This window comes from Ochotona princeps, chromosome 19, assembly GCF_030435755.1.
Source record: "Ochotona princeps isolate mOchPri1 chromosome 19, mOchPri1.hap1, whole genome shotgun sequence".
Lineage (NCBI taxonomy): Eukaryota > Metazoa > Chordata > Mammalia > Lagomorpha > Ochotonidae > Ochotona > Ochotona princeps.
Window position 1 is genome coordinate 1227918 of NC_080850.1, and position 27500 is coordinate 1255417.

Here is a 27500-nt window from a genome sequence, read left to right on the forward strand (position 1 = left end):
TCATCTCTCAATCTCTCTTTGCCTCATGTTAAGGATAAGCTCCAATATACCTGATATAGGATGTAGAAAACTACACTGGAGCAAGCTGGGTCTTCAGCTGAAATGTGTCTTCAAATAACAAGGGAAAAACAAGGGGTAGGGTTGCTTTTATTTTGAAAAAGCCTCAGAAGTTATACTGTTACAAAGGGACGTGGCTGAACAGGTAGGAAACAGATTCCCCATTGTGAGTTCTCCTGATAGCTTCTGCAAGGATCATGGAGATGTCGATCACCTAGAAGGGGAAGAAAGGTTGCAGGTCAGTACCATCTGTGTAAGGGTGGCTGACCGACCTAGAGACACCACTGAGCCCAGCAAGAGCTCTGCTTCCTACAACTGCCCCCACCATGTAGTTTCCCCACATGTGCCTCCGACTCTTCCTAACATCATTAACGCAACCACTTAGGAAAAGAGCACAGATGCTAACTGAGACAAAACTGACTCAGGATCACCAGCAAGGTGGTAGGTTGGCATTTTGAAATCCTTAATCATGGAAAGGGGGGGCCCGGCGACGTGGCCTAGCGGCTAAAGTCCTCGCCTTGAAAGCCCCGGGATCCCATATGGGCGCCGGTTCTACTCCCGGCAGCTCCACTTCCCATCCAGCTCCCTGCTTGTGGCCTGGGAAAGCAGTTGAGGACGGCCCAATGCACTGGGACACTGCACCTGCGTGGGAGACCTGGAAGAGGTTCCAGGTTCCCTGCTTCGGATCGGCGCACACCGGCCCGTTGCGGCTCACTTGGGGAGTCAATCATTGGAGGGAAGATCTTGCTCTCTGTCTCTCCTCTCTGTATATATCTGGCTGTAATAAAATGAATAAATCTTTTAAAAAAAAAAACAATAATGGAAAGGGGGCCTGGCACTGTGGTATAACAAGTAAAGCAGCCACCTGTAGAGTTGGCATTCCACAGAGGAACCAGATAGAGTACAGGCTTCTCCACGTCCAATCCAGCTCCCTGCTTATGGCCTGGAAAAGCAGTGGAGGACGGCCCAAGTGCTTATGCTCCTGCCCATGGGAGATGTGGATCAGCCCAGCCCAGCTCCCACAACTGAAGCCATTTGGAGAGTAAATCAGTGGATGGAAGATCGATCTCTCTACCTATTTCTGTAGATATAAATTCCATAGAGGTTCTTCCAAAATAGAATAATTCTTTTTTAAAGGAGTGGAAATAATGTTTTAAGTTGAAAACAGAAATCCCGAGGGGCCAGCATTGGGGCCTGGAGAGGTGCCTGCCTTTAATGCTGGCATCCCATGTGAGCATCCACTTGAGTCTTGACTGCTCCACTTCTGATCTAGTTTCCTGCTGTTGTGTCCAGGAAAGCAGCAAAATGACCCAAGTGCTTGGGCCCCTGTACCTGTGTGGGAGGCTCAGATTATGCTCCTGGCTTCAGCCTGGTTCAGCCCTGTCCATTGTAGCCACACAAGGACTATAGCGACAGGTGGAAATACATAAATAAATCTTCAACCAAAACGCCTTCTGAATGACAACAGTCCTTCAGCTATATAGAACTATAGCTTAAGAAAGCTAATGGTGTACTGTACACATGGAAGGCCTTATTGTTTTACTGCAAAGACAATCAGACTGTAGTACCTAATAACTGCTTAGGGAAGCATTTTACTTTCACAAATATTGGGTCCAGGATGTTAAAAATCTTAGATGAAGCAAAAAAAAAAATCTACTCTTGAACAAGAACTGTAAATCTAGGAATACTTTGAGAAACACTAAACTCATAAGTGGTATACAACCGGTTCATCTAAAGGCTCCCATTATGCCTAGGGCAGAGGGGAAGTAAGTGTGAGGCTTACTTGGAGAGCCTGTGCAATAGAGAAGCTGCCATCCTAGGAGATAATGAGGTTTAGCAATTGTAATTTTTAAACAGGTTTTCTGTTTTTAAATTTTTAGATCACAGGTCCTGATGACAGACTAACCTGCTCCCCCAAAACCAAAGATGGCAATCTTGAGAGTGCAGACACTGAATCCAGGAATACGAACACCTTTTCCCTGCTCCATGAAGGCCTGCTCTGCCACTCTCCTACTTACCTGGATCTTGGAGCACTGCTTCATCTTGTCCTCCTGAGGTATGGTGTTGGTGACGACCACCGCTTCAAAGCACGCATTATTGATGCGAGTAATGGCTTGCCCCGAAAAGATTCCATGCGAAAAGATGGCATAAATCCTGGTGGCTCCAGCCGAGAGAAGTCTAGAAGAGAGTTGATTCAGATTAATCTTCTTAGAGGAGAATGTGAGTAAGGGAGGAAGAATGTGTAAGCCTGGGAGGGCTACCATCATAAATGATCACAGCCCAGGTAACTTTGATCACAATGTATTTCTCACAGTTCTGGAAGTTGGAATGCTAAAGACAAGGAGCAAAGTACATTCCAACTCTGAGGCCTCATCTCTTGGCTTGTAGATACCTCGTGCTACCTTGCTGTGTGCACATAGGGGCACTTCTTGTACACACACGTGGGGAGAGTACTGTCCAGTGTTTTTGTTATATGGCCACAGATCTTACCATGACACAGTCTTGGAAGCCACAACTTCAGAAAATATGCTCTGATGATATGAAAAAAGGAAGCTTTTCCAAGCCAGAGACCATTCAAGCAACCCAAATTTCTTTTCATATTCGTTAGCAGGGAGCTGGATTGGAAATGAAGCTGCCAAGACACAAACCAGCTGCCCATAGAAGATGCTAGTCCCACAGATTGAGAATTAGCATGCTGTGCCACCATGCTGGCCCCAGGGTTCCTGTCATTCTTATGGGAGACCTGGATGGAGGTGCAGGCTGGCTCCTGTGGAACCACACGCTTCACTTTCCATCCAGCTCTCTGCTTGTGGCCTGGGAATGCAGTGCAGGACAGCGCTAGTCCTTGGGTTCACCCACATGCTGCCCTGTGGGAGACCTGGAAGAAGCTCCTGGTTCCTGACTTCAGATCAGCTCTGTTCCAACCATTGAGGCCAGCAGATGGAATATCTCTCCGTCTCTGCTCTCAGTAAATCTACCTTTCCAATGGAAATAAATAAATCTTTAAAAATACAATAACTATTGTTACAATATAGGGGAAAACAGTAGAGGATAAGAGGGTAGGGGAGGTGGAAGGGGAAATCCCTGAAGCTAAGGAACTCTATCATAAATAAGGTCAACTATAAAAGAACTTTAATGTACAGAAAATATGTATAGTGCTTTTAAACTTTTTGCTTCAAAATATTTATCTTTGAATTCCATTTTCATGAACTTTGTGAAGTACTACATTTGTGTCTGTTCAGATCTGTGGAACTCTACCAGAACTTGTTAAAATAACCTATCAGAAGCAAACAAGGTTGGGGCTGATGCTGTGACATTGTAGGCTAAGCCTCCGCTTACGGTGCCAGCATCCCAAAGGGGTACCAGTTCATGTCCTGGCTGCAACACTTATGAACCCACTCCTTACTTTGTGGTCTGGGAAAGCAACGGAGAATGGCTCAAGTCCTTAGGTCCCTGCACACATGTGGGAAACCTGGAAGAAATTCCAGGCTCCTGGCTTTGGACTGGCTCAGCTCTGGCCATTGTAAACATTTGGGGAGTGAACCAGCACATGGAAAATCTCTGTATCTCCTTCTCTCTGTAAATCCATCTTTCAAATAAAAAATGTTTTAAATCAGTCAGGGCAATAATTCTTAAGCAAAGTCTCTTGCTCTTTCAAATAAATCTAAAAAACAGTCAAAATGGTAAATTTTGTTATATAATCTAGGTAAGAAATATTTCAACAAAAGAGAGCTCAATATTTATATCACAAGTTAAGCAAAGAGTGATGAAGCTGCCGATTCCTTCAGAAAGAACTGGCCAGCTGGCGTCCAGGCAGCAGTGACACACACATGCATCTCTCATTCTAGCCATCAGTCCCATCACTGTGCACTCACTTGTCGGCTGCGTGGCAGATGGTGCCACACGTGTCTGCCATGTCATCTACGAGGATGGCCACCCGATCCTTCACATCTCCCACGAGCACCATGTGATCCACCTCGTTGGCCTTCTTCCGCTCTTTGTGAATCAAGGCAAAGTCTACAGTCAACCGGTCTGCGATGGAGGTCACTCTGTAAGACAGGGGGTGTCCTGTTTCAATGTATGTCAGGGCAGATGGAAGGGAGGTGTTCCAGTGTTCCACAGCACCCTCAGGTGACCGCAGCTCACAATACCCTATTAAATATGTTCCGAAGGCTCGGAGAGAGAGGAGCTGGAGGTCTTCCAGCGAAGCAATGATAAGGAGGCAGAAATGTAAATTATTCTGAGTTTTCAGTACCTGCTGTGTAATACCTTATCACACTCTACCCCATAAATGAAGGACTAGAATTGTGGAAGTCCCATGAAGGTCAACTCATGACCATGGGTATGGTGAGAAGTGGAGCAAAAGGGAAATAATAGCCAGTATGTTTCAATTCCCGTGGCCATGGCGCCCCTAGTGTTGGTGGCAAAATTCCCATCAACAGCTAGTGGACTTGGACACCACAAGGGAGGTATCTCCATAATTTTTAGAAATGTTTTTAACAAGTAACGAAACCAAAGTATCTCCAAGTCAAAATACAACTTTCTTTTTTCCTTATGCAAGACAAATGTGGCTGGGAAGTGGTGACCACGTGCCACCTAACACTGAAGCATAAATGCTTGCAGCGTGACAGTGGGATGCCCTGGTGAATATGCAACCTCTAGGCTGCACTGTGGCTGAAGAAGCCACCTGAGTCTGGTTTTGAAATAAAACGGCGATCCAACCATGGCATTACGTCTTACTTCCCTTGTGGCCACACATTCCAGGTTTTATTCTGAATAAGGACAATCTGTGACCCTAATAAATTCTGATGTTTGTAACTTGGCCGAAGTGAACCACAGACTCTATTCTGACTTACTCTCTGCTTGGGCACATAACATAGTTACCAATCTGTTTGCAAGGGTTATTCATCCAGGGAAGATTATGGTCTCAAAAAAAAAAGTCTCAAATCATCCAAATGGTCAGCAAACTCAGAGATCAACAAAGCAGAAAAAGAACTAGGAAAGTAGCCCCCTAATCCACTGAGTGGAGAATTACTATCCCATAAATCACAGCTGTTCCCCCAAACCTTGCCAAGTCAGAAATGACAGTGACCCATTCGGCAAACACGACGCCACTGCAAGATAAGTATAATGAAAAAAAGATCATTAGGTGGCAGTTATCTATAGAAGGCAGTTTTCCTGGATCCAGTTTTGTCAAGACAATCTTGCTAAATGAAAGCATGACAGGGCCCGGCGACATGGCCTAGCAGCTAAAGTCCTCGCCTCGAACACCCTGGGATCCCGTATGGGCACCAGTTCTAATCCCGGCAGCTCCACTTCCCATCCAGCTCCCTGCCTGTGGCCTGGGAAAGCAGACGAGGATGGCCCAAAGCCTTGGGACCCTGCACCCGCATGGGAGACTTGGAAGAGGCTCCTGGCTCCTGGCTTCAGATCGGCGCAGCACTGACCATTGCACTCACTTGGGGAGTGAATCATCAAATGGAAGATCTTCCTCTCTGTCTCTCCTCCTCTCTGTATATCTGACCTTCCAATGAAAATAAATAAATCTTAAAAACAACAACAAAAAAAAAACCCCAAGAACATCAATTCTCTTTAAAAAATAAAAAGAGAGAGAGAGAGAGAACATGACAATATAAAAATAAATGTCAGATCAAGTGAAGGCAAGCTTGACAACTTCCTGTTGTCAAGGGAACCTGTTTTTCAGGCTGTTTCTAGTACTGCTCACCAAGCCAAACAGCTGGCTACACACAGAACGTACTCCTAGCTTCTCAGTTCAGCCGAGTTACTGAAATAAAGAAGTCGTTTAAGTCACAACTTTTCTAGGTTGTGAATTAGCTTTACCTAACCCATGTTTTCTAGTTCTTCATTCTAGTTTCCCAACCACAAGAACACGTGTCATTACTGTCAGGAATCCACTAACGAAGTCATGGGGCTTGAAGTCCGCACTATGGCAGTTTTAGTGTAAGTGGAAATCCTTGGTAAAAAGTTTGTTTAAATTCTTGGCTTTTAATAAAGATCCTGTACTTCAGGATTTTGCTTCTTGCTTAACAAAAATTAAAACATGCAACCATCGGCATGATAAGAGGTCTATAAAACTAATGTGATGTAATAGCAGCTGCCATTCATTAGAACATCAAATTTTTTATTCTTCCTAGTGGGTTTAGAACCACTGCTAGTGCAGTTACTAATAATCTTACTGATGGTTAAGCTCACGACTCCATGCTTACTTAGGGCCCCTTTTGGCCTTGTCTTCCATGTAGTGACTAAAAACAATGCAAGAGGAGTAAGTAAAGTGACATCCAATCCATGTCCAGCTCCTAATATACCCATTCTGAAGTACTGAAAAACTGCCAGTCAGATGGAAACAAAACATCACTTTCTGACAATAACCACAATGGCTTACAACTAGAATGTTGCCCCAAGAGGCTTGATCCTCAGAGCGACTCTACTAAGAGAAGATGGAACATTTAGGACATGGAGCCTCGTGGGAGATCTGTAGATCCCTGGAGGCCTGTCCTGGGAGGTAGTTCTCACAAGAGAGTTGTTTGAAGTGTCAAGTTTCACTCCATCCCTCCACACTTCCTGGCTCACCTGGTGAGCCTGCCTGCCAGTGTGCATGTTCCCATCATGCAGTTTGTCATGGACTCCTCATCAAAGCCAAAATCTATACTATGTTGTTTGAACTTTGAACTTCCAAAACTATAGCTAAGCCACTGTTTCTAAGCTGACTATTCGGGTTGTTTGCCATGATTATGGAAAGCTGACCGTCACACCCAGCTGTCTAAAAGACTTCATGTCCAACACATTGGGAAAAGTGCCCACGCCCTCCCTACCTCTTAGCTCCACCAGCGTCAGGGGAGACAATGGTGCAGTTCCGCCAGTCGGAGATGTTCTCCTGGATCCACTTGAGGACAGCTGGCTCGGCGTACAAATTGTCCACTGGGAAATCAAAGAAGCCCTGCAGGAAGAAGCTCCATCAGTCCTGCTTCGTGTTGCTTCCTATTCTGTTTGTACATCCTAACACGGGAGCAACATGCCCCCAAGAAGATCACATTGTGAAACTTAAGCAGGAAGGCATGCCCAGGATGTAGACTATAAAAACAACACTTTGAAATCTCAGCTGAGAGACTCCAGTCAAGATCAGTGACACCAGCCCACAGCTCATCATAGGAGCATGAGCACACCCTGGTGGAGACCAACCGAATTCAGCCAGTGTCTGTCAGGATGGTCCAACTAACCTGAAGACTCATAAGTTAATTACCAGTGCTCCATGCCTCTGAATGTTGCTTAACCGTCAAACCAGGGGTGCCACTGGTATAAATAAACTTAGTGGAAATGATTCATAAGCGATGATCGCAAAGAACAGCTAAAAGAATGTCTATTATAATTCTGGGTAATATGTGGGCTGGTGCAGTGGTACAATATGCTAAGCCTACAGCTGCAGCACCAGCATCCCAGATGGATGCCAGGTTATGTCCAGGCTGCTTTACTTCCCATCGAGCTCCCTGTCTACGGTCTGGGAAGGCAGCGGGAAACGGCTCAACCTCTTGGACCCCTGCACCCAGGTGGGAGTCTCAGAAAAAGCTACTGGTTCCTAGCTTCAGGTGGGCTTAGCTCTGGCCATTTCAGCCATCTGGGGAGAGTGAACCCAGTGGACTGAACATCTCTGTCCTCTCTGTAATTCTGCCTTAAATAATCTTTTTTAAGTTTAAAAAATGTGTTCTTATTCTACAATACGTGTATAAGCTCCTGTTCTATCTATATAATCACTGGATTTCCACAAATCTGACAATGATGACAAAAATCTCTTCTAAGCATACAAAATAAAGGTTGTGTTTCATTCCTCTTACTATGAATTTGTGGCTCTCAACTTAAGACGTTGTATATATAAAAGGAATAATAACAGCTTCCCAGTCCTGAGAACTCATTAGAGTACCAGGTATTATACTATGAATTTAATGTCACTTCACATTCACAATAATGAAAGAACTGTTCAGAAACATACCTGTCCAAGTGTATGTGCCAATATTACGGCTGGGTCTGATCCCAAGCTTACGCTTACCCCATAATGCCATACTGCCTCCCTCTCATCACCCCAGATAGCTACGATCACAAAATGTGCTTAAGGAGAACACGTTTAAAATGTTGTTGAGTATCTAGTTTCTTGGGCTGCACTTGGGCAGTTGTTGCCTTCTCTGCAGTCTTCAGAACTGTCAGTCCTCTCCCCTGACTACTGCAACCCCCAGCACCTAACTTCCACCAATACCTGAATTTGAGAAGCATGTAGATCCATGGTGATGATGTGATCAGCACCTGCCATGGAAAGCATGTTTGCAACAAGCTTGGCTGTGATGGGAGCCCGGCTCTAGAGAGGGAAGGAAATGAAAGAATACCAGAAATCCTAAAATCAATTCATTTGCTTAAGAAACACTTATTATATACTTATTACTATAAAGAAAAGACATGACCAATGCTTTAAATAGACCATAATCTAAAAATAGTACTGTTGCTGCATCGTGAGTTAAATCTCTACCTGCAGTGAAGGCACCATATATGGGCACTGCTCTAAATCTTGGCTGCTCCGTTTCTAACCCAGCTCCCCATTAATGTGTCTGGAAAAGCAGTGAAATGTGGCCCACATATTTAGGCCCCTGCACTCAGTTGGGGAGGCCTGGAAGAAGTGCCTGGCTCCTGGCTTCAGATTGGTCCAGCTCAGCTAAAACAGCCACTGGGAAAATGAGAGCCAGCAGATGGAAAACTATGTCTTTCTCTCCCTCCCTCTAACTCTGCCTTTCAAATGAACACATAATTTTTTATAATAAAACATCTTGAACAAAAGGAAATGAACATTACCATCTCAATGCAGAATCTGCGCTTCAACAAATAAAACAACTCAACACAGTTTCAGTCTACTCAAGTACCTCCAAAGCTTATTCAAATTAGGCAGACTTCAGATGTTTTGCTGTTTTGTTTTGTTTAATACTTCTCTTAAAATCTCCTGGATAGCTGGCATCATGGCACAGAAGGCTTGGTTAAATCACCATTTGCAACACTGGCATCCAATATCAGAACTCCAGTTTCAATCCTGGCTGTTCAGCCTCTGATCCAACTCCCTGCTAATGTGATTGGGAAAGTAGTGGAAGATGGCTCAAGTACATGGGCCCAGCTATCCACATTGGAGACCTGGATGGATCAGCTCCTGGCTTCAGCTTGGCCCTGACTAACACAGCTATTGGGGAGTGAACCAGTACATGGAAGACCTCTTTGTCTCCCTGAATTCCTCTGTCACTCCGCCTTTAAAATAACTATATTCTTTTTTAAACAAAATCTCATTGAACCCATATTCTCAAACCTGCACACTATCTCTAACATGCCAGAGTCTGAACATACATTTCAGGGGGAGGCATTTGGCACAGCAGCTTAAGTTGCAACTTGCAAATCTGCATCCCAAATCATAGCACCTAGGTTTAAGGCCCAGCCAGGCAGATTTCTACCCTGATTCCCATCAGTGCACATCCTAGGAGGCAGCCTCGACTGGGAGACCCAGACAGAGTTCTGAGCTCTTGGCTTTGACCAGGTCTGGCCTGGATTTTGTAGATAAATGAGGAATACAGCAGGAGATAGAATATATGCAGATGAACAGCCCAAAACGACCAAAATTGTTGCCCCCCTTAAGCTACAGGCAGGATCAGGATGGAGTTCCTGGCTCCTGCCTTCAGTTGGTTCAACCCTGTTTTTTGGTGAGCATTTGAGCAGTGAACCAGCAACTAGATCTTTTTCTCTGTCATCCAAATAAATCCTACCACCTGCTCAAAATGTCAGGGAACTAACTTAAAATTATGTGTGTGTGTGTGACTTGAATAACAAACTACTACAGTGTGGCTTTAATATAAACCTATATTGTCTACTACTTTGATGATAAGATAATATCTAAGAAAGCATTATTTTAAAATACCCTACGTGATAGATAAGGATTTTTAGAGAGGTGAGGGGACTTCAGGCAGTTGGTTCTACATTCCCTGCTTAAAAAGGGAGGAAGGAGGAGGTGGTGCAATAGACTAGCGACTAAACCTTGGCCTTGCTTGCATTGTAACCACATGTGGGCACCAGTTCATATCCTAGCTGCTCCAATTTCTATACAGTTCCCTGCTTGTGGCCTGAGAAAGCAGTAGAGTATCCCCCCAAAATCTTGGGACCCTGCACCCACATGGGAGACCTGGAAGAAGCTCCTGACTCCTGTCTTCAGATTGGCTCAGCCCTACCTGTTGCAGCCACTTGGGGAGTGAACCAGCACATGGCAGATCTGTCCCTTTTGCTCTCTGCAAATCTGCCTTTCCAATCAAAATAAACCAAAACAAAACATAAAACGATAAGATTCCGTGGCTGGTGCTGTGGCAGTGAGTTAAGCAGCCATCTGGGATACCAGTATCCCATATGAACAACAGTTTGAGTTTCGACTGTTCCACTTCCAGTTCAGCTCCTGCTAAAGCATCTGAGAAAGTAGCAGAAGATGTGCCCTGTCACTCATGGGGGAGACCCAGGTGGAGTTCCTGGCTCCTGGCTTTGTCCCAGCTCAACTTCTGCCTGCTGTGACACGTGGCAAGTGAACCAGCAGATGGAAGATCTCTTTCCTCTCTCTCTCACACTGCCTTTCTAATAAACAGATAAATCCTAAAAGATTCCACGACTACCTTATCCTTCTTGTCCTGCCGCGCGTAAGGGAAGCATGGGATGACTGCGGTCACCCGCCTGGCCGAGGCGATCTTGCAGGCGTGGATCATGATCAGAAGCTCCATCAGATTGTCGTTGACTTGACCGCAACCACTCTGCACAATGTAAACATCCTCCCCACGGACACTTTCGCCTATCTCCACGCTGCAATGGACAAAGGACAACATTAGGACAAGATTTGAAGCACACGGTAAGGTCTCTGAAGCATGGTTTCCTCACTCATAAGCAGTAAGTGATTTACAGCTACTGATCCCCTCAGACTTCGGAAAATCCTCCGTAAGGAGCCCCTATACCAGAAGCACGTTCATGTTTGACTTCCACTTCAATGCCTTATACAACGCATATAACATGATGTGAAGATGATTTGATACTCTTAGTGTAAAGTGCTTACAAATAAGTGCACTGCAATATCACTAAACAGTGTACAGCATCAAACAGATATGCCCAATGTGAATGTACATGTGGCACACTACCTGTGACAGTTACACAATCCATACCTAACAAGAGTAGATATCATAAGGCAGGAATCACCACTACTCTAAAACGATGTTTTCTATTTATAACAGTACCATCTCAAGCATGCTGGCTCCTGGCTTCTGATTGGCTCAGTTCAGCTTGGACTGTTGCAGCCATTTGGGGGTGAACCAGTGGGTTCAAGATCTTTCTCTCTTCCTACTTCTCTCCATTAATCTGATCTGCCTTTTCAATAAGAATAACTAGAAAAACCCACATATATGCATATATGCATGTCATAAAATATGCTTTATGCATGCACATATGTACATATGTATGTATTCATTTAAGTAAGACATAGAGACAAAGAGATTTCCCATTGGTTGGTTCACTCGCCAAATCCACACAACATCCATGGCTGGGCCACACCAAAGCCAGGACCTTGGAACCCCATCTAGTCCTCCTGGGATGCTGATGCTAGGGAATTAACCATTTCAACCACTGTCTCAGGCTCTGCGTCAGTAGGAAGCTAGAATTGAAAGCTGGGGCTCAGCACCAAACCCAGGCACTCCAATGTTGTGTCCACATCTGCTGGGGTCCGTGCAGTGGATGACACAAAGGTATGAAGAGAACTGCTCCCCTGCTGCCAAGGCCTCGAGGAGCCTCCTGATGGATGTCTCTCCAGCCACCTCAAGGCAGTTTCACCCCTCTTTGAATGGACACCCAACCACCCTGCTGAGAATTCTGCAATCTATTGAGGTATTATGTTTACCCCTGCAAGTTCGGTTTTACAGACAATGCCATCTTGGGAGTTGATATTGCTAATAACATCTAATAATAATAACGTCTAACAATTCTACTGCCTCCCGGGATGTGTGTTAGCAGGAAGCTGGAGTTAGGAGTTGGAGCCTGCTCCCTGCCCAAGCTATCTTACAGGAGGTCGAACTTTGAACTGGTAAATGCTGGTCTCAATGGCATATTCCACTGGGGGAAAAATCCAAAATAGGTTACAAGTGCCATCCGCAATATTCCAATAAAACAAGAGCCAAAGTGAAGCAAAGGCTAAGAGAGGCTCAGAGAGCTGTTACAAGGAGTTCATTAAGGTGTTGTGTGGCAGTGAAACCGTAGACATCCCTACGGGTTTCAGCTTGAGTCCCAACTGCTCCACTTCCAACCCTGCTCCCTGAAAATGTGCCTGGGAAAGCCTGGGAAGATTGCCCAAGTGCTTGGGGCCCTGTACCCACCTAGGCCACTTGGATAAGTCTGTTCATCCTGGCTTTAACCCGGCCCAGCCCTAGCAACTGTGAGCATTTGGGCAGTGAAACAGTATATGGAAGATAGGTGGATAGATTCGCATATCTATCTCTTCATTCATATAAATGAATCTTTACTCTTAAAAAGTTAGCCATTTGTTGGGCCCGGCGGCGTGGCCTAGCAGCTAAAGTTCTCGCCTTGAACGTGCCCAGATCCCATATGGGTGCCGGTTCTAATCCCAGCCGCTCCACTTCCCATCCAGCTCCCTGCTTGTGGCCTGGAAAAGCAGTCGAGGACGGCCCAAAGCCTTGGGACACTGCACCGGCATGGGAGACCTGGAAGAGGTTCCTGGTCCCCGACTTCGGATCAGCGCAGCACCAGCCGTTGTGGCTCACTTGGGGAGTGAATCATTGGAGGGAAGATCTTCCTCTCTGTCTCTCCTTCTCTCTGTATATCTGACTTTGTAATAAAATAAATAAATCTTAAAAAAAAAAAAAGTTAGCCATTTGTTTCTGCAAACGGACACCAAGGGCATTTTCTCTTGCCTTTTCAGTATTTATCAAATCTTCTAACAGGCACATTTTATAACTGAAAGGATCTACGTAAAGGAAAGCTGATGTGCTGCCTTCTGGGCACCTAGAACGACCCACTACCTCCCCCGTCCCCCTCCTTGCAGGCTGCCCGCTTCCTGGAAGTCCACTGGAGTGCTGGAGCTGGGTTCCAGTACTGGGGAGCAGCGAGCAACTGCAGAGAACTACATTTCCCGGAATCCTCCGGCTCCCGCGGACTACATTTCCCAGCGGCACTAGCAGCCTCTCCCGGTCCATTCAGGACCCTGCGGCTGCCCAGCGGCTCCAGGGCCTGAGGTGGCCGGGGCGGGAGCCGTCTAGCGGCCGACGCCCCGCGGCCCGGTTCTGGAGGCTCGGGCTAGCGGATCGCGGCCGGGGAGGAACCGAGCGCGTGGGGAGGTGAGCGGCGAGGCGGGCCAGGCCTCGGAGAAGCGGCCCGCGGGATGTCTGCGAGCGGAGGGGGCCCCGGGCCTGTCTCCCGCGGCCATCGGCCGTCCCGCTGCGCCTCGGGGAGCACCGGGGCGCCCTTCCTCCTGCAGGTCCAGCCGCTGGTCGGGCGCGAGCGGACGGGGAGGCTCCCTCGGCACCCGATGCCCGGACCCTGGCCCTCGGTTCTGGGCCCATAGAAAAGCCCCTGTTTTCCTTTCCCAGATGCTCTGTGGGTGGGAGAGGAACTGGAAAGGCGCTCGGGGAGGCGGCTGTCACAGGTGCTTGCAAGCAGTCCCGGTGGACCCGCACTGGCCTCGGTCTCCTGGGCACTAGCATGGAGCTGCCAGTAGTGCCAGCCGCTCTGTGGGGCTGCTGCGGATGGGGCTGGCCCGGCCACTCTCTGGTTCCGTCCACTCCCGGCTCTCCGTGGTCATCCCCCTGCGCTGCCTCCGAAAATGGAGTGGAGCAAAGCGGGCTTCTTCCCCGCGTCCCTTTTTCTTCTTTCAGTTCCTCCTTGGAGGCTGCACCTGTTCCCCCCCACCCCGGCAAGAGCCCAGGAGAAGATGACTGGCGAGCAGAGGAAGACGAGGCCTGAGGTGAGGAGGCCTGGGGTCTCTGGTCCAATGCTTGGGGAGGGCGCTGTTTTGTTGTGGAGGGGTTCAGGAGCTAAGTCCTTTCACCTTGCGGGCCATGGTATCCAGGGCGTTTCTTCTCTGAGTAGACACGCTTTTCCTCACAAACCTCTCACAAGTCTCCCGGCTGACTTCCTGGGCCGTATGGCTTGGCTGTGCCATGGTCTTCAAAACTTTGACCTGCCGTGTCATCCTCATGTTGGGGCAGTGATGGGTTCATCCCTTCCAGGTGCAACGGGGTGACGAAAGATGGCCACACTGCAGCGATGGGTTGCAGAGGTCTCCTGACTGAAGGTCTGCCCCAGTTAGGAAGTGCAGCTCTGAAGCCCGATGGCTGGCGATTAACCCACCTGTCTCCTCTGTTAGCATCTGTGGGCCTTGAACAAATAGATCCACCTCTCCATGCCCTGCCTCTTTCCCTGGAAAATGTGAGCAACAGCCACGCCTGCCGCTGTGAGGGGACCTGGGGGGTTAGTGCTGCTCCGCCAGTGCCTGCTGTGACAGCCGAGTGGTGTTGCTGGGCTAGTGTCCATGTTGACAGGAACTGACATAGTGTGTCTGGGTCCTAGGGAGTACACGCTCCTGCTCCTTTGTTTTGACCGTTCTCAACTCACAGTAGCGGTTGCTGCTTACTGGCTGTCCACTGTGATGGAGGGGCGGGCTTCCTGAGGAATTTCTGTTTGTTCATTCTCATCCTCACAGTGGTATAGCAATTATGATTCCTGTTTTTTCTGCACATGATGACACAGAGGTGCTAAGGACAGCCTCAGGTGAGCCTGGCCCTCTCTCCATGCCGGGCCACCCAGCCAGTCCTCTGGCACTGCCTTCAGACCAGAAGATCCCAATCCAGCCAGATGTTCCCGAAACTTTTCAACCCAAGAATGTGGTGAAGTTTGATCTTCTTTTCCCCCATGACAATTTATTGGATTTTTTTACATATGTGTATTACATGTTGCTAATAAAATACACATATGGAGAAAAAATATTAAGGCCTAGGAAGAGAGAAGACGAACTTAGTCCGTTGCTCCACCCTCCGCGTTTGGGACAGCAGGCATGTGGGTTTTTCCCCCGCCCACCAAGCAAGCAGCACTGTTAGAGCAGTGACACAAGCCGGGCATCGTGTCGGTCAATTCAGTTTTAACTCTTGATGGCATCATCCCTCACAGGTTGAAGGGCTCAGTCCCCGAGACTTTCCACTCTGCAAATGCTTCCTGTGTCCCCCTGAGCCCCTGCTTGGTTTTGTCTCACAGAACGGGAGGAAATGCTTGGATTTGCTGGCTTGTTATAAAACATAACCACACAGAACACAGAGGGCAGCATAGCACGAGAGACCCGTGTGCTGGGGGCGCAGGCCAGCTCCCTCCGCTCAGCTCTCAGGAGACAACCGGAACTGGGCATCTGAGTTCTTCCGGAAGCTTGGCTTCCTCTGGCAGGATTGATGAGACTGGAGCCAGCTCCACCCTCAGCCCCTGTCCCCAGCCATCACAGGAGTCACTAGCTTACAGAACAACACGTCCCTTTGCAGATCCCGAGGAATGGGGTGATAACCAAATACTGCTTCACAACACTTAGAAACAACAAAGTGAAATCAGTTAGAGTTCAGCATCTAGAGGTGATTGTCAACACCCCTCAGAATGATCTCTGCATTTATTTACATCTTATCATGTTAACCTTTTTATCTTGGAAAATATACATACATGTGATGTGCCGTTTTAACCCTTTTGGAGTATATAATTCAGTAGTACTGTGAGTACATTGTTAGGTGCCACCACCATTCATCTCTGTCGCGTACATTGTCTCATTCATTTCTTCACCTTCTGAGGTAAGCATTGAAAGGCTACTCTACAGAATTAGGGCTTGGTACTGTGTCGCAGCAGCTAAAAGCCACTGCCTGGGATGCTACCGTCCCCTATGGGTGCCAGTTTGTGCCCTGGCTGCTCTACTTCTAATCCAGCTCCCTGCGAGTAGCCTGGAAAAGCAGTAGAGGACGGTCCCTCCCGCTCATGTAGGAGGCCTCGATGAAGCTCCTAGCCCCCGTCCCTGCTGTTTAGGCCATCTGGGGAGTAAACCAGTGTGTGGATGGAAGATCTCTGTCTTTCCCTTTCTTTCATAATCTTTGATTTTTCAAATAAACAAATCCTTTTAAAAGGTGAGAGTGAGGGCAGCATTGTGGTATAGACTAAGCTATTGCATGTGACGTGTGCCGATTGGAGTCCTGGCTGCCCCACTTGTGATACAGCCCCCTGTCACTGTGCCTGAGAATGTGGTGGCACGTGACCCTAGTCCTTGGGCCCTCCACCCCGTTTAGGGGACGCGAATGAAGTTCCTGGCTGTTGATTTCAGCCCTGCCTCGCCCTTGCTGTGGTGGCCACTTAGGGAGTGAACTAGCGGATGGAGGATCCCCAATTCTTTCTTTCTCCCTCTAACTCTAATTTTCCACATAAATAAATCAATCTTCTTTAAAAAGTAATCTTCCCTGATAAAATAATGCCAGATTGAGTTTCTCAATGCAGTTGCAGTTATTTGAAGTTATTATTAGTTCTACACCTCCAAAAGATGTAAGGCTTTATTCTAAATGTCTGAGTTGTCCCGTGGAGGCTATTTAAAGAGAGATATAAGAATTAAACCCACTGACAGTCTTTTTTTTTTTCTTAAGATTTATTTATTTTTATTTGAAAGACAGATTTACTGAGAGAGGGAGAGACTGAGAGAAGCCTTCCATCTGCTGGTTCAGTCCCCAAATGGCCTCAATGGCTGGAGTTCAGCTGATCCAAAGCCAGGTCTCTCATGTGGGTGCAGGGTCCCAAAGATTTGAGCCATCGTTTGCTGCTTTCATGGGCCCTAAGCAGAGAGGTGGATAAGGAGTAGAGCACCTGGCACTGGAACCACCCCCCTAATGGAATACCAGCACTGCAAAGCAGGTGATTGGCCTGTTGAGCCACTACACTGGCCACAGCTGACTCTGAGAGATTTGCCGTGCACCTGACAAAAGACAGCTTATCACCTGGAGATCTTTGTTAGAAAAAGCCTAGTGTTTGGGAGGAAAATTAAAATATATCTTGTGGATCACCCCACAACTTATCCATCCTGATGTGCCTTATTTCTTTTGTTAACAGACCCTCTGTGGGGCGGGCGGGGGGGGGGTTAGCACAGGGGCTCAACTGATTAATCCTCCTGCTCCAAGTGCTGGCATCCCAGAGTGCACCTGGCTCCTGACTTTGGATCAGCTCAGCTCCAGCCATTGTGGCGATTTGTGGCCACTTGGGGAGGGAACCTATGGAAGCCCATGCTCTACATTTCTCCTTCTCTTTGGAAATGTGCCTTTCCAATGACAATGAATAAATCTTTTTAAAAATGTTGTAAAAGGCCATCAGTATGTAGACTTCACTAAGATGATACTATTTATTTAATAGAAAATATGAGCACTAGGTATCTTGGATTTATAGAATTAAAATAAAAAGTGGCTTATGAAGAAAAAAAAGGAAGCTAAGACAGTATTGCAGCCCCACTTCTGCCACTGACCACCTCTGCGACTTGAACAGTATCCTCCTCTCTATGACTTCATGTTTTCTTTAATAAAAATCAGAGCAATAATAGCTCCTTCTTTGTAATGTCATTATGAAGATTAAATATCAAATGCAAAATATTAGCATAAGGCTAACACTGGCTCATAGAAAGCATCTAATAGTTAATAAGTCACAGCTCTTTTAAGTTTCATAGCCACTGTCCTCACACTTCAGTAGGTGCACAGGTAGTCCCAATGAGTTATTTAACCTAGCCTCCAACAATAAACATTTAAGTGGGTTTCATTTTTTGTTACTGCTGACACCATAAATGACCTCTTGTGTTGCTGTGGTTTGAACACAATCTGGCTACCCAACTCATGCGAGAGTTTAAGTCCCAAACTCATTTGTTGTGATATGTAAAGATGGGACCCATAGGAAGTTATTACATTGAGTTGCTAGGGTACAGCCCCATGTTTGAAACTACGTAGCGGCAAAGAAATACAAACTACAGGGATGAACTTGCTCTCTGTCCCTCTGCTTCCTGACACACCACGTGATCTGCCACATGCCTCCCACATCCATCACCCTCATCAGAGACCAAGCCAGTGAGACACACCCCCCCCCGAGTTTTGAACTTAAACCATAGGCTTAAGTGAATCTTGGTTTCTGTAAGTGACTCTGTTCAGACATTTGCTACAGGGATGAAAAACTAAGGCATGCCCATAGGCTTATAGATTGTACATGGCACTGTTAATACAGTGATTGGCAAGTCAAAGAATATATACATTTCTAAGTTTTTCAATATATTTCTTAAACACACTCAGAAAGAATATTCTATTTAATACCCTACCAGTTACCCTCGGTGCCTCTATATATTCCTTATAGTGGCTAACAGAGGCGCTTCACACTGGATGGTGTTGTGTGTGTATTTATCGCCAGTTTTGTTCCTTTCCGTGCCTGCAACCTTAGAACCTTGCACAATGTCAGAAGCTCTTTGTGGGTGGCCCGTCTCCCTGCCCATTGTTGCCTGCTTCTGCATGTGTGCAGTGTGGTCCAGGGTAAGCTGAGTGACTTGTCCTTCCAGGTGTCCGTGACGTTTGAGGATGTGGCTGTGCTGTTCACTCGGGACGAGTGGAGGACACTGGACCCTTCCCAGAGAAGCTTGTACCGGGATGTGATGCTAGACAACTACAACAATGTGCTCTCTCTGGGTAAGGAAGCTTCCCTGTGGACAAAGAATTGAAAATCGGGGTCTCAACAGCTCCTTTCCTGAACAAAAGCTTTGGGTCTTCAGAAAGCTTTTGCTGAGGTGGGCATCCCAGGGGCTTTCAGCTACCATAGGAGAATGCCTGGGTTTGAGCCCCACGTATGTTTGCAGTCCAGCTTCCTGCTGACATAGCTGGGAGGCAGTAGGTGACAGCTCAGCTGTTTGGGTCCCTGCCGCCAGTGTGGGGACCAGACTGAGTACCAAGCTCATAGCTTCAGTTATCTCAGTGTCTACCTTCCGATAAATACATTTAAAATAATTATTTAGCAAAAACTAGCCAAAGTTTGCCTCATCCGGATTATACACATCCAGCCTGCGTAAGCAGATACTAAAAACATCTTGTGCCTTCTTGGCATCTGATTGCTCAAGCCATCTTCTTCCTGCTCTATGATGGCATGCTTCACTTTGCAACATTCACCTGTGGATTCTGTGTTTCTTTTGTGACAGAGGGCTTTGTCCAACCTCTAGATGTAACACTTGCTTTTCCCATTTGTCTTTTCCAAGAGTCAAAACCCTTTCTACAAGGGCAAGGTAGTAAACATTTTAGGTTCTTCAGGTCACATATGGTCTCTGTGACATTTCTCTTCTTTCATTTTTCCCCAACCATTCTTTGCACGAGGGTTGTACATACACAGGCTCTGGATTTAGCCCACAGTCCACGCTTTGGCAAGCACTGCCATCTTTTTTTTCTTTTCTCTTTTTTAAGATTTCTTTATTTTTATGGCAATGTCAGATATAGAGAGAGAGGAGAAGAGACAGAGAGAAATATCTTCCATTCAATGATTCACTCCCCAAGTGACTGCAATGGCCAGTGCTGTGCCAACCAAAAGCCAGGAGCCAGGAGCTCTTCCAGATCTCCCACATGGGAGCAGGGTCCGAAGGTTTTGGGCTGTCTTTGACTGCTTTCCCAGGCCACCAGCAGGGAGCTGGATGGGAAGTGGGGCATCCAGGATTAGAACCAGCGCCCATATGAATATTGGCGCGTTCAAGGCAAGAACTTTAGCTTTTAGGCCACTGTGCCGGGCCCGCACCGTCATCTTTAAAAGAGTCAGACAGTGTTTTTTTATTTCAGACAAGTTTCTTAGGACATAACCATTCCATATGGCTGCAAATTTTAGTACGGTCTACTCGCTAACATTCCATCTGCTATAGAAACCTAGAGATACACCATCAGTTACTGAAGCTTCATGTTTCTCATATTTTCCTCACTAAATTGTACCAAAGTTACCTACATCTCCATACATTATGAGGGCACAGTTTAAGCCCTCACAAGTCCTTCTATCATCCTATGATTTTTTTTTTTTTCACTAAAATGTGGAATCGCTGTTTGTGTCAAAACAAAAGCAACTCTGTGTGTGTGTGCATGTTTTGTTTGTCCAGGAGCAGGATTCCCATGTTCCATGCCAAAGGTCATCTCTCTGTTACAGCAAGGAGAAGATCCCTGGAAGGTAGCAAAAGAAAGTGCCGGAGGCTCCTCTGCGGGTGAGTAGAGGGACAGGGTGCCTGAGGAGTCCCTGCTGGCGATGGTCAGCTGACAGGAGAAGTTGCAGCTTGGAGCGCTGGCTGGGAAACGGCCATGAGGGTTCTCAGTGGCCACAGAAGGGAATGGCCCGGTTCCTTCTCCTCTGTGGTCATCACCTCTCCAGATCCCCTTTCTTGTTATGTTGTTTCAGAGGCAGGCTGCATTTTCCTTCAGTAGACACAGTGTGCTTAAGGAATTGCACATTGTTAATTCACCCACATTATTAATCTGGTCTGGCTAAAGTCAGGGGAGATGAGGACAGAAATGAGGTTGAAAACCTGGGTAGTGCCACATTGTAAGTCCTTGGTACAGGGCCCGGCGGCGTGGCCTAGCGGCTAAAGTCCTCGCCTTGAAAGCCCCGGGATCCCATATGGGCGCCGGTTCTAATCCCGGCAGCTCCACTTCCCATCCAGCTCCCTGCTTGTGGCCTGGGAAAGCAGTCGAGGACGGCCCAATGCATTGGGACCCTGCACCCGTGTGGGAGACCCGGAGGAGGTTCCTGGTTCCCAGCATCAGATCGGCGCGCACTGGCCCGTTGCGGCTCACTTAGGGAGTGAATCATTGGAGGGAAGATCTTCCTCTCTGTCTCTCCTCCTCTGTGTATATCTGGCTGTAATAAAAATGAATAAATATTTGAAAAAAAAAAAAAAGAAAAAGAAAAAGTCCTTGGTACAGCTCTAAGAGATTTGAACTGCCCAGTGTATGACTGGAAATAGCTGAAGAAATAAGCAGAGGATTTTAGAATTCTTGATATCTTGGAAAAATTGGTCTGAATCAAGCCATTTAAATGTCCTTGAATATACTTTTTAAAATATGTTCACTTGGGATATTTCCCGCAATAAGGAGAAAACACATACAAACTTCTATGTCAGCCCTTGGTGTGTATGCCTTACTTCCTGCTTTATTCAGACTTGAGGGAGACCTTGTGTTTGCTGGTTCCCTCCCCGAATGCCTGTAAAGGTTAGGCATGGACCAGAATGAAGCCAGGAGTCTCCCGCCTCCGTAGCAAGGACATGACCAGCTGAGTCATCCCATGCTGTCCTCCATCAGGACATCAGGAACTGGAGCTGGGCCTTGAACTTGGTCATCCAGCCTCTTAACTACTAGGCCAAATGCCTTCTCAGGTTTGTAGGTTTTGAATTGAGAGAAAGGAGGAAATGATAGAATGTGAGTCTCTTGCTTAAGAAATAAACTCAAAGTATAATCACTGAGCTTATACGTTTGTGTGGCACAGCTGCCCTAGGATAACAGAGTTAAGCCGTCTTGTACTTCTCGTAAAGTTGGCCTATATGAAATGTTCTAGAAAACTATTCTTTTTAAATTGCAAGACTGATCTCAGAAATCAAACGAAAAAATAGCTTTTCCTTGTCTTTTTCCCTTTTTTTTTTTTTTTGAGGCAGGAAGCCAATGTGGGGTGGTCAGGTGTTCAGCTGCGGGGCCGCCTGGGGACTACTGTGTGCTCAGTGAGGCTTGCGGGGCCTGCACATGCTCACAGAGAGGGCATCCTTTCCTGATTTTCTAGGTTTAGCTGAAGCCCCACTGGATTCATTTACAGTATTTCTAAGGCACTGTTCTTAGGTGGTTAAACTGGAGCCAACGACACTCAGCCCTGTTTTATTTGAGTCTTGTTCCTGATCCCCCGTCCTTCCCAACAAGAACTCAGATGCTCCCTAGTGCCTCCCCTCCTACCTTCACTATTTCTTTTCCTTCCAGAATGATCTATTTAAACGGTATATCTGGTTGTGTTGCGTCCATGTTCAAACCCTCTAGTGGCCTCCATTTCATGGAGTGTAATCTGAAGTCCCCTGGTGTCCTTCAGAGACCTTCCCATTGAAGACCCTGGTCACCCTGACTGCCCCATGTGCACTAAGGAGGCCTCCACCTCAGGGCTTCCCCACCTCTTTTTGTTTGTTTTTCCTACTCAGAACTGTCCTTTCAGGCAGCCACATCTCTTGTGAAGCACTTCCTTATGTTACACAAGTTTCTTCTCCGTAGGCACACCTCTTACAAAGCATGGCCCTTGGTCCTCTATATTCTTCCCCCTTCAGCATGCTTTACTCCTTCTCTGTGCTTATCACTGTGTAGTAGCGCACATCTGTTTATTATCCATCCAAAATAGGTAATAACCCTTACACTGTGTTGCCTGTTCAAGTCATTCCCATTTCCATACTCAGTATATACAACTGTACCTGGCCAGAGTAGACTTCAGGCCTGAGAAAGAACGTGTGAGTGGCATGGACCAGGTTAATGGTGGTGGAGACAGAAAAGAATGAACCAATTCCAGAGATAATGTGGGAGAAAAAAAAGCAAGAGGGCTTGGAGATGGAGTTGGTATGGAAGGTAAGTTTTCAGGGATGCCTGCCTGGTTTGTGGCTTATTCTGGGATGGACAGTGATTCACTGAGATTATAACATTGCAAGAAGGGCATTTGGGAGATGGCAGAAATTTAGTTCTGATGAATTAAAATGAGTTGTCTTTGCCTGACTCCATCATCCCAGGGGAGATGTCAGTAGCCTATTGGATTTGAAGTATTGTACCTCAAAATATATATGGAACATGAAGTGTAAATGTGTGAAGCTGTGATCCATACTGAATCAGTGAGACATACTGAATCGCTGAGACTGAATAGCATCCAGGGAGATGGTTTAGATTACAGTAAGAGGAAGGACACCAGCATTGTGACCATATAGAGAAAATGGACCCATTGGGAAAACAGAAGTGTGCTACAAAGAAAATTGCAGGATCTGGTGCCACTTGAAGGTAAGGCTCCTGCTAGAAGTGTAGAGGTGGAGAGAAGCAGCTTAAATTTGCGATAACAAACAGGTCTGAAATTGATTAGATGAGGGACTGCAGAAGAGAAGTATAGGGAATGCCTCCTGAGGTTCTGATTGACAGTTGGTGCCATTTATAGAGAGAATATCATGAATTTGATTCTAGGCCTATTAACCTTGAGTTGGTAGTCTGTGAGTGAGAAGTCTTGCCTGGAGTGTAAGTTTTTAATTGAAGCTGTCCTGTGGAACGGGACAGAGGAAGAAGAATTAAGAACCTGGGTATTAAGCCTTTCAGAAATCTAAGGATCAAAAGGTCAGATAGAGGCCCGGCACGGTAGCCTAGTGGCTTAAATCCTTGCTGCCTTGTATGCACTGGGATCCCATGTGGGTGCCGGTTCATGTCCTTGCTACTCCACTTCCTGCTCCCTGTCTGTGGCCTGGGAAAGCAGTAGAGGATGGCGCAAGGCTTTGGGACCCTGTACCTGTGTGGAGGACCCAGAAGAAGCTCCTGGCTCCTGGCTTGAGATCAGCTCAGCTCTGGCTGCTGCTTCCTCTTGGGGAGTGAACCAATGGACAGAAGATCTTTCTATCTCTCCTTCTTTCTGTAAACCTGACTTTCCAATAAAAATAAAATAAATATCTTAAAAAAAAAAGATCAGGTAGAGGAAAATGAACACACAAACGATTGAGAAGCTCACAGCAAGAATTGTGACTCATGGAAAATAAGAACATGGGGTAACAGCAAGACAGCAGAGCAGTGCTTCAGCAGACACCCCAGCAACAGTCAGAGCTCCACCCAGTCAGGTGGGAAGGGGAGATTCCCAGGAACTCAGAAGGTGAATCTAGCCATTGAAACTGTAGATCCCACTGGTGTTTGTTTGTTTTGTTTTTTAATCTGATCACAAGCAGAGCCAAAGTGGTGGAGCCCAGATGGACAGGTGTGCATGCGGGGCGGATTTCAGGACCCACCAGTGCCACATCAGGTGCCATGTTGAGTTTGGTGGCAAAGGCTCTTTTGGGAGGAGTCTGAGGGGTGGGGAGGGAGGAAGAGAGCAGAGAGCTAGGAATGTACTAAGCCAAGGCAGAAATCACTTCCAGAAAAAAAAAAAAAAAACCTACATGGATTTCAAAAATGTTTGCACCAAAGTAAACTTTACTTTTATTTCTATGTCGTGCAACTAACTGTTTTGAAGTACCCTCACATAAGTTTATCCACATTATAATATTTAACGTTCAGGTAAATGTATAGCAAAAGGAATGTACTAATGAATGCTCAATGTCAAGAAAAGACTCAGCATTAACTTTTGGACTTCTTTTTTTCCCCTCCAGGTTGGAAAAGTGGTCCTAAAACCACAACATCAACTCAAACACAAGACTCCTCATTTCAGGTACCAATCATGAAGAGATCCAAAAGGAACAGACCTTGGGGCTTGAAATCAGAAAAATATGACATATATGAAGTCAGATTAGAGAAAAAACAGGATAAAAAGGAAAATGTTCAGATAGTTTCAGTCACCAACAAAAAAATCCCAACTCTAGAGAAAAGCCATAAAAATATTGAATGTAGCCGTAATGCTAATTTAAAGTCAGTGCATACTAAGCAACAAATGGTTTCCATAGAAAAAACACCACCAAAATGTGAAATACAAGGAACCACTTTCAAACAGAATGTGAATTTACCCAGTCAACCAAAAATCACAGCAGAGAAGCGATATAAATGCAGTATGTGTGAAAAAACTTTCATTAACACTTCATCCCTTCGTAAACATGAGAAAAATCATAGTGGAGAGAAATTATTTAAATGTAAAGAATGTTCTAAAGCGTTTAGCCAAAGTTCAGCTCTTATTCAACATCAAATAACTCATACTGGAGAAAAGCCCTACGTGTGCAAAGAATGTGGGAAAGCCTTTACTCTCAGTACTTCGCTTTATAAACATCTAAGAACACATACTGTAGAGAAATCCTACAGATGCAAAGAATGTGGGAAAGCCTTCAGTCGAAGGTCAGGCCTTTTTATACATCAAAAAATCCATGCTGGAGAAAACCCCTGTAAATATAACCCAGGCAGAAAGTCATCTGGTTGCAACACATCCTTTCCTGGATGTCAAAAAAGTTATTCCAAGAAGAAGTCTTATGTGTGTAATGAATGTGGCAACACCTTTAAATCTAGCTCATCCCTGCGTTACCATCAGAGAATTCACACTGGAGAGAAACCTTTTAAATGCAGCGAATGTGGGAGAGCCTTCAGTCAGAGTGCCTCTCTTATCCAACATGAAAGAATCCACACTGGAGAAAAACCCTATAGATGCAATGAATGTGGAAAAGGCTTCACTTCTATTTCACGACTCAATAGACACCGAATAATTCATACCGGGGAAAAATTTTATAATTGCAGTGAATGTGGGAAAGCCTTAAGTTCTCACTCAACGCTCATTATTCATGAGAGAATCCATACTGGAGAGAAACCTTGTAAATGTAAAGTGTGTGGGAAAGCCTTCAGACAAAGCTCAGCGCTCATCCAACATCAGCGAATGCATACTGGGGAAAGACCCTATAAGTGTAACGAGTGTGGGAAAACGTTCAGGTGTAACTCATCCCTTAGTAATCATCAGAGGATCCACACTGGAGAGAAACCATATCGATGCGAGGAATGTGGGATATCGTTTGGCCAAAGTTCAGCTCTGATTCAGCATCGACGGATTCATACGGGAGAGAAGCCATTCAAGTGTAACACATGTGGGAAAACTTTTAGACAGAGCTCATCACGTATTGCACATCAGAGAATTCATACTGGAGAAAAGCCCTATGAGTGTAACACATGTGGGAAACTTTTCAATCACAGGTCATCCCTTACTAATCACTGTAAAATTCATATTGAAGAGGATCCCTAGGAAGTAGATTTGCATGTGCGAATGCGTTAAACCAAAGCTTGTCAGAGAATACATGCTTGACAGTGATGTAGTGGATGTACTGGTTATGAAAAAAATAGTAATTTAGTGTTTTCCAGGTATTAAATTAGGTGGGCAAACTTCGTCTAATAAGAAAAAAATGATATTCATCTTTGGGACACTTTAAACCGATGAGGAATTCATAAGTGCAGATGCTGACTTTGAACATTTGTAAAATAAAGGTATTTGTTTCACCTCTTTTTTTAAAGGTTTATTTTTTATTTTTATTAGAAAGTCAGATATACAGAGAGGAGGAGAGGCAGAGGAAGCTCTTCTGTCCACTGATTCACTCCCCAAGGGGCCGCAATGGCCAGAGCTGAGTCGATCTGAAGCCAGGAACCTGAAGCTTCTTCTGGGTCTCCCACATAGGAGCAGTATCCCATGGCTTTGGGCTATCCTTGACAGCCTTCCCAGGCCACAAGCAGGGAGTTGGATGGGAAGCAGGGCAGCCGGGACATGAACTGGTGTACATACGGGATCTTGGCACATGCAAGACAAGGACTTTAGCCACTAGGCTGCTGTGCTGGGCCTTGTTTTACCTCTTTCTACTGCAAATACACTATATATTCTTTGTGACTGTTAAGTTCTGAATGGGTGAGGAGGTGTGCACTGAATTTCTCACTAAAAAATACCAAATAGCATAAACCAGTAATGTTTTTACAGCATTTAGTAGCATACAAAGGAATCAATCATTAATTATACATTTTTAGATAAAAGGACCAAAATAATGATAAAATGAACAGACCTTATATCAAATTGTGCATGGTTTTCATTAACAAGATAATTAAGTGAAAGTATGCTGTCATTTACGATTATCAGCCCAGAAACAAGCCTACCCCTCTCTAGTCCCTTGATTTTCTTGATCAAGGTATGAAGGAAAATCTCTTCAGGGAATGTTGCTGGAACAACTAGACAATGACAGACAAATGACCCTGGGCCAATATCCTATCACATGCAAAATTAACTCCAAATTAATCAAAACCTAAATGTAAGTGCTAAAAGTAACTTGCTTGACCTTGAATTGGTCACACTTCTTAAATCTGACACAAATATTTGTCAAGAAAAGTAATAAATTAGACTTTATAAACTGAAATATATTGAAAACTTTCAAATTGTGGTGCAGTGGGTTAAGCCGCTGCCTATGGCACCAGCATCCCATGTCAGAGCACTGGTTTGAGCCCTACCTTCTCTGCTTCCAATCCAGCTCCCTGCTACTATGCTTGGAAAGTTAGTGGAGGATAGTCCCAAGTCCTTGGACCCCAACACCTGCAAAGGTGACCAGCATAGAGTTCCAGGTTCTTGGCTTCAGCCTAGCCCAGCCCCAACTGTTGTAGTCATTCATTTGGGAAGTGAACCAGCAG

The 27500-nt window shown here is 45.8% G+C and overlaps 2 protein-coding genes across 3 annotated transcripts; one reads left to right on the forward strand and one right to left on the reverse strand.

Moving 5' to 3' along the window:
- Positions 1-129: 129 nt before the first annotated feature.
- On the reverse strand, positions 130-10928 carry LOC101524144 (ribose-phosphate pyrophosphokinase 1-like). The gene is made up of 6 exons (XM_058677474.1): positions 10749-10928; positions 8324-8422; positions 6891-7015; positions 3933-4106; positions 2076-2235; positions 130-271 (listed from the first exon to the last, which is right to left on the reverse strand). The coding sequence occupies exons 1-6, from the start codon at positions 10851-10853 to the stop codon at positions 179-181; spliced, it is 756 nt and encodes a 251-aa protein (XP_058533457.1). The 5' UTR covers positions 10854-10928; the 3' UTR covers positions 130-178.
- Positions 10929-14003: 3075 nt separating this feature from the next.
- Positions 14004-26315, forward strand: LOC101524379 (zinc finger protein 354A). Of its 2 annotated transcripts, XM_058677411.1 has the most exons (4): positions 14004-14089; positions 18716-18842; positions 20279-20380; positions 24521-26315. In XM_058677411.1, the coding sequence occupies exons 1-4, from the start codon at positions 14057-14059 to the stop codon at positions 26080-26082; spliced, it is 1824 nt and encodes a 607-aa protein (XP_058533394.1). In that variant the 5' UTR covers positions 14004-14056; the 3' UTR covers positions 26083-26315. The 2 variants fall into 2 exon arrangements, with proteins under 2 accessions (XP_058533394.1, XP_058533395.1); XM_058677412.1 differs by lacking the exon at positions 14004-14089 and having other exon boundaries at positions 18714-18842; positions 20326-20380.
- The last annotated feature ends 1185 nt before the right edge of the window (positions 26316-27500 follow it).

Coding starts and splice junctions, on each gene's coding strand:
- LOC101524144 (XM_058677474.1), bottom strand. CDS start 10,853: ATGGAGCTTCTGATCATGATCCACGCCTGCAAGATCGCCTCGGCCAGG. Junction 8,423..10,748: donor GGCAGGACAAGAAGGATAAG/GTAGTCGTGGAA, acceptor TTCCCTCTCTAG/AGCCGGGCTCCCATCACAGC. Junction 7,016..8,323: donor TACATGCTTCTCAAATTCAG/GTATTGGTGGAA, acceptor TTCTTCCTGCAG/GGCTTCTTTGATTTCCCAGT.
- LOC101524379 (XM_058677411.1), top strand. CDS start 14,057: ATGACTGGCGAGCAGAGGAAGACGAGGCCTGAG. Junction 14,090..18,715: donor AGAGGAAGACGAGGCCTGAG/GTGAGGAGGCCT, acceptor TTGTCCTTCCAG/GTGTCCGTGACGTTTGAGGA. Junction 20,381..24,520: donor TGCCGGAGGCTCCTCTGCGG/GTGAGTAGAGGG, acceptor TTTCCCCTCCAG/GTTGGAAAAGTGGTCCTAAA.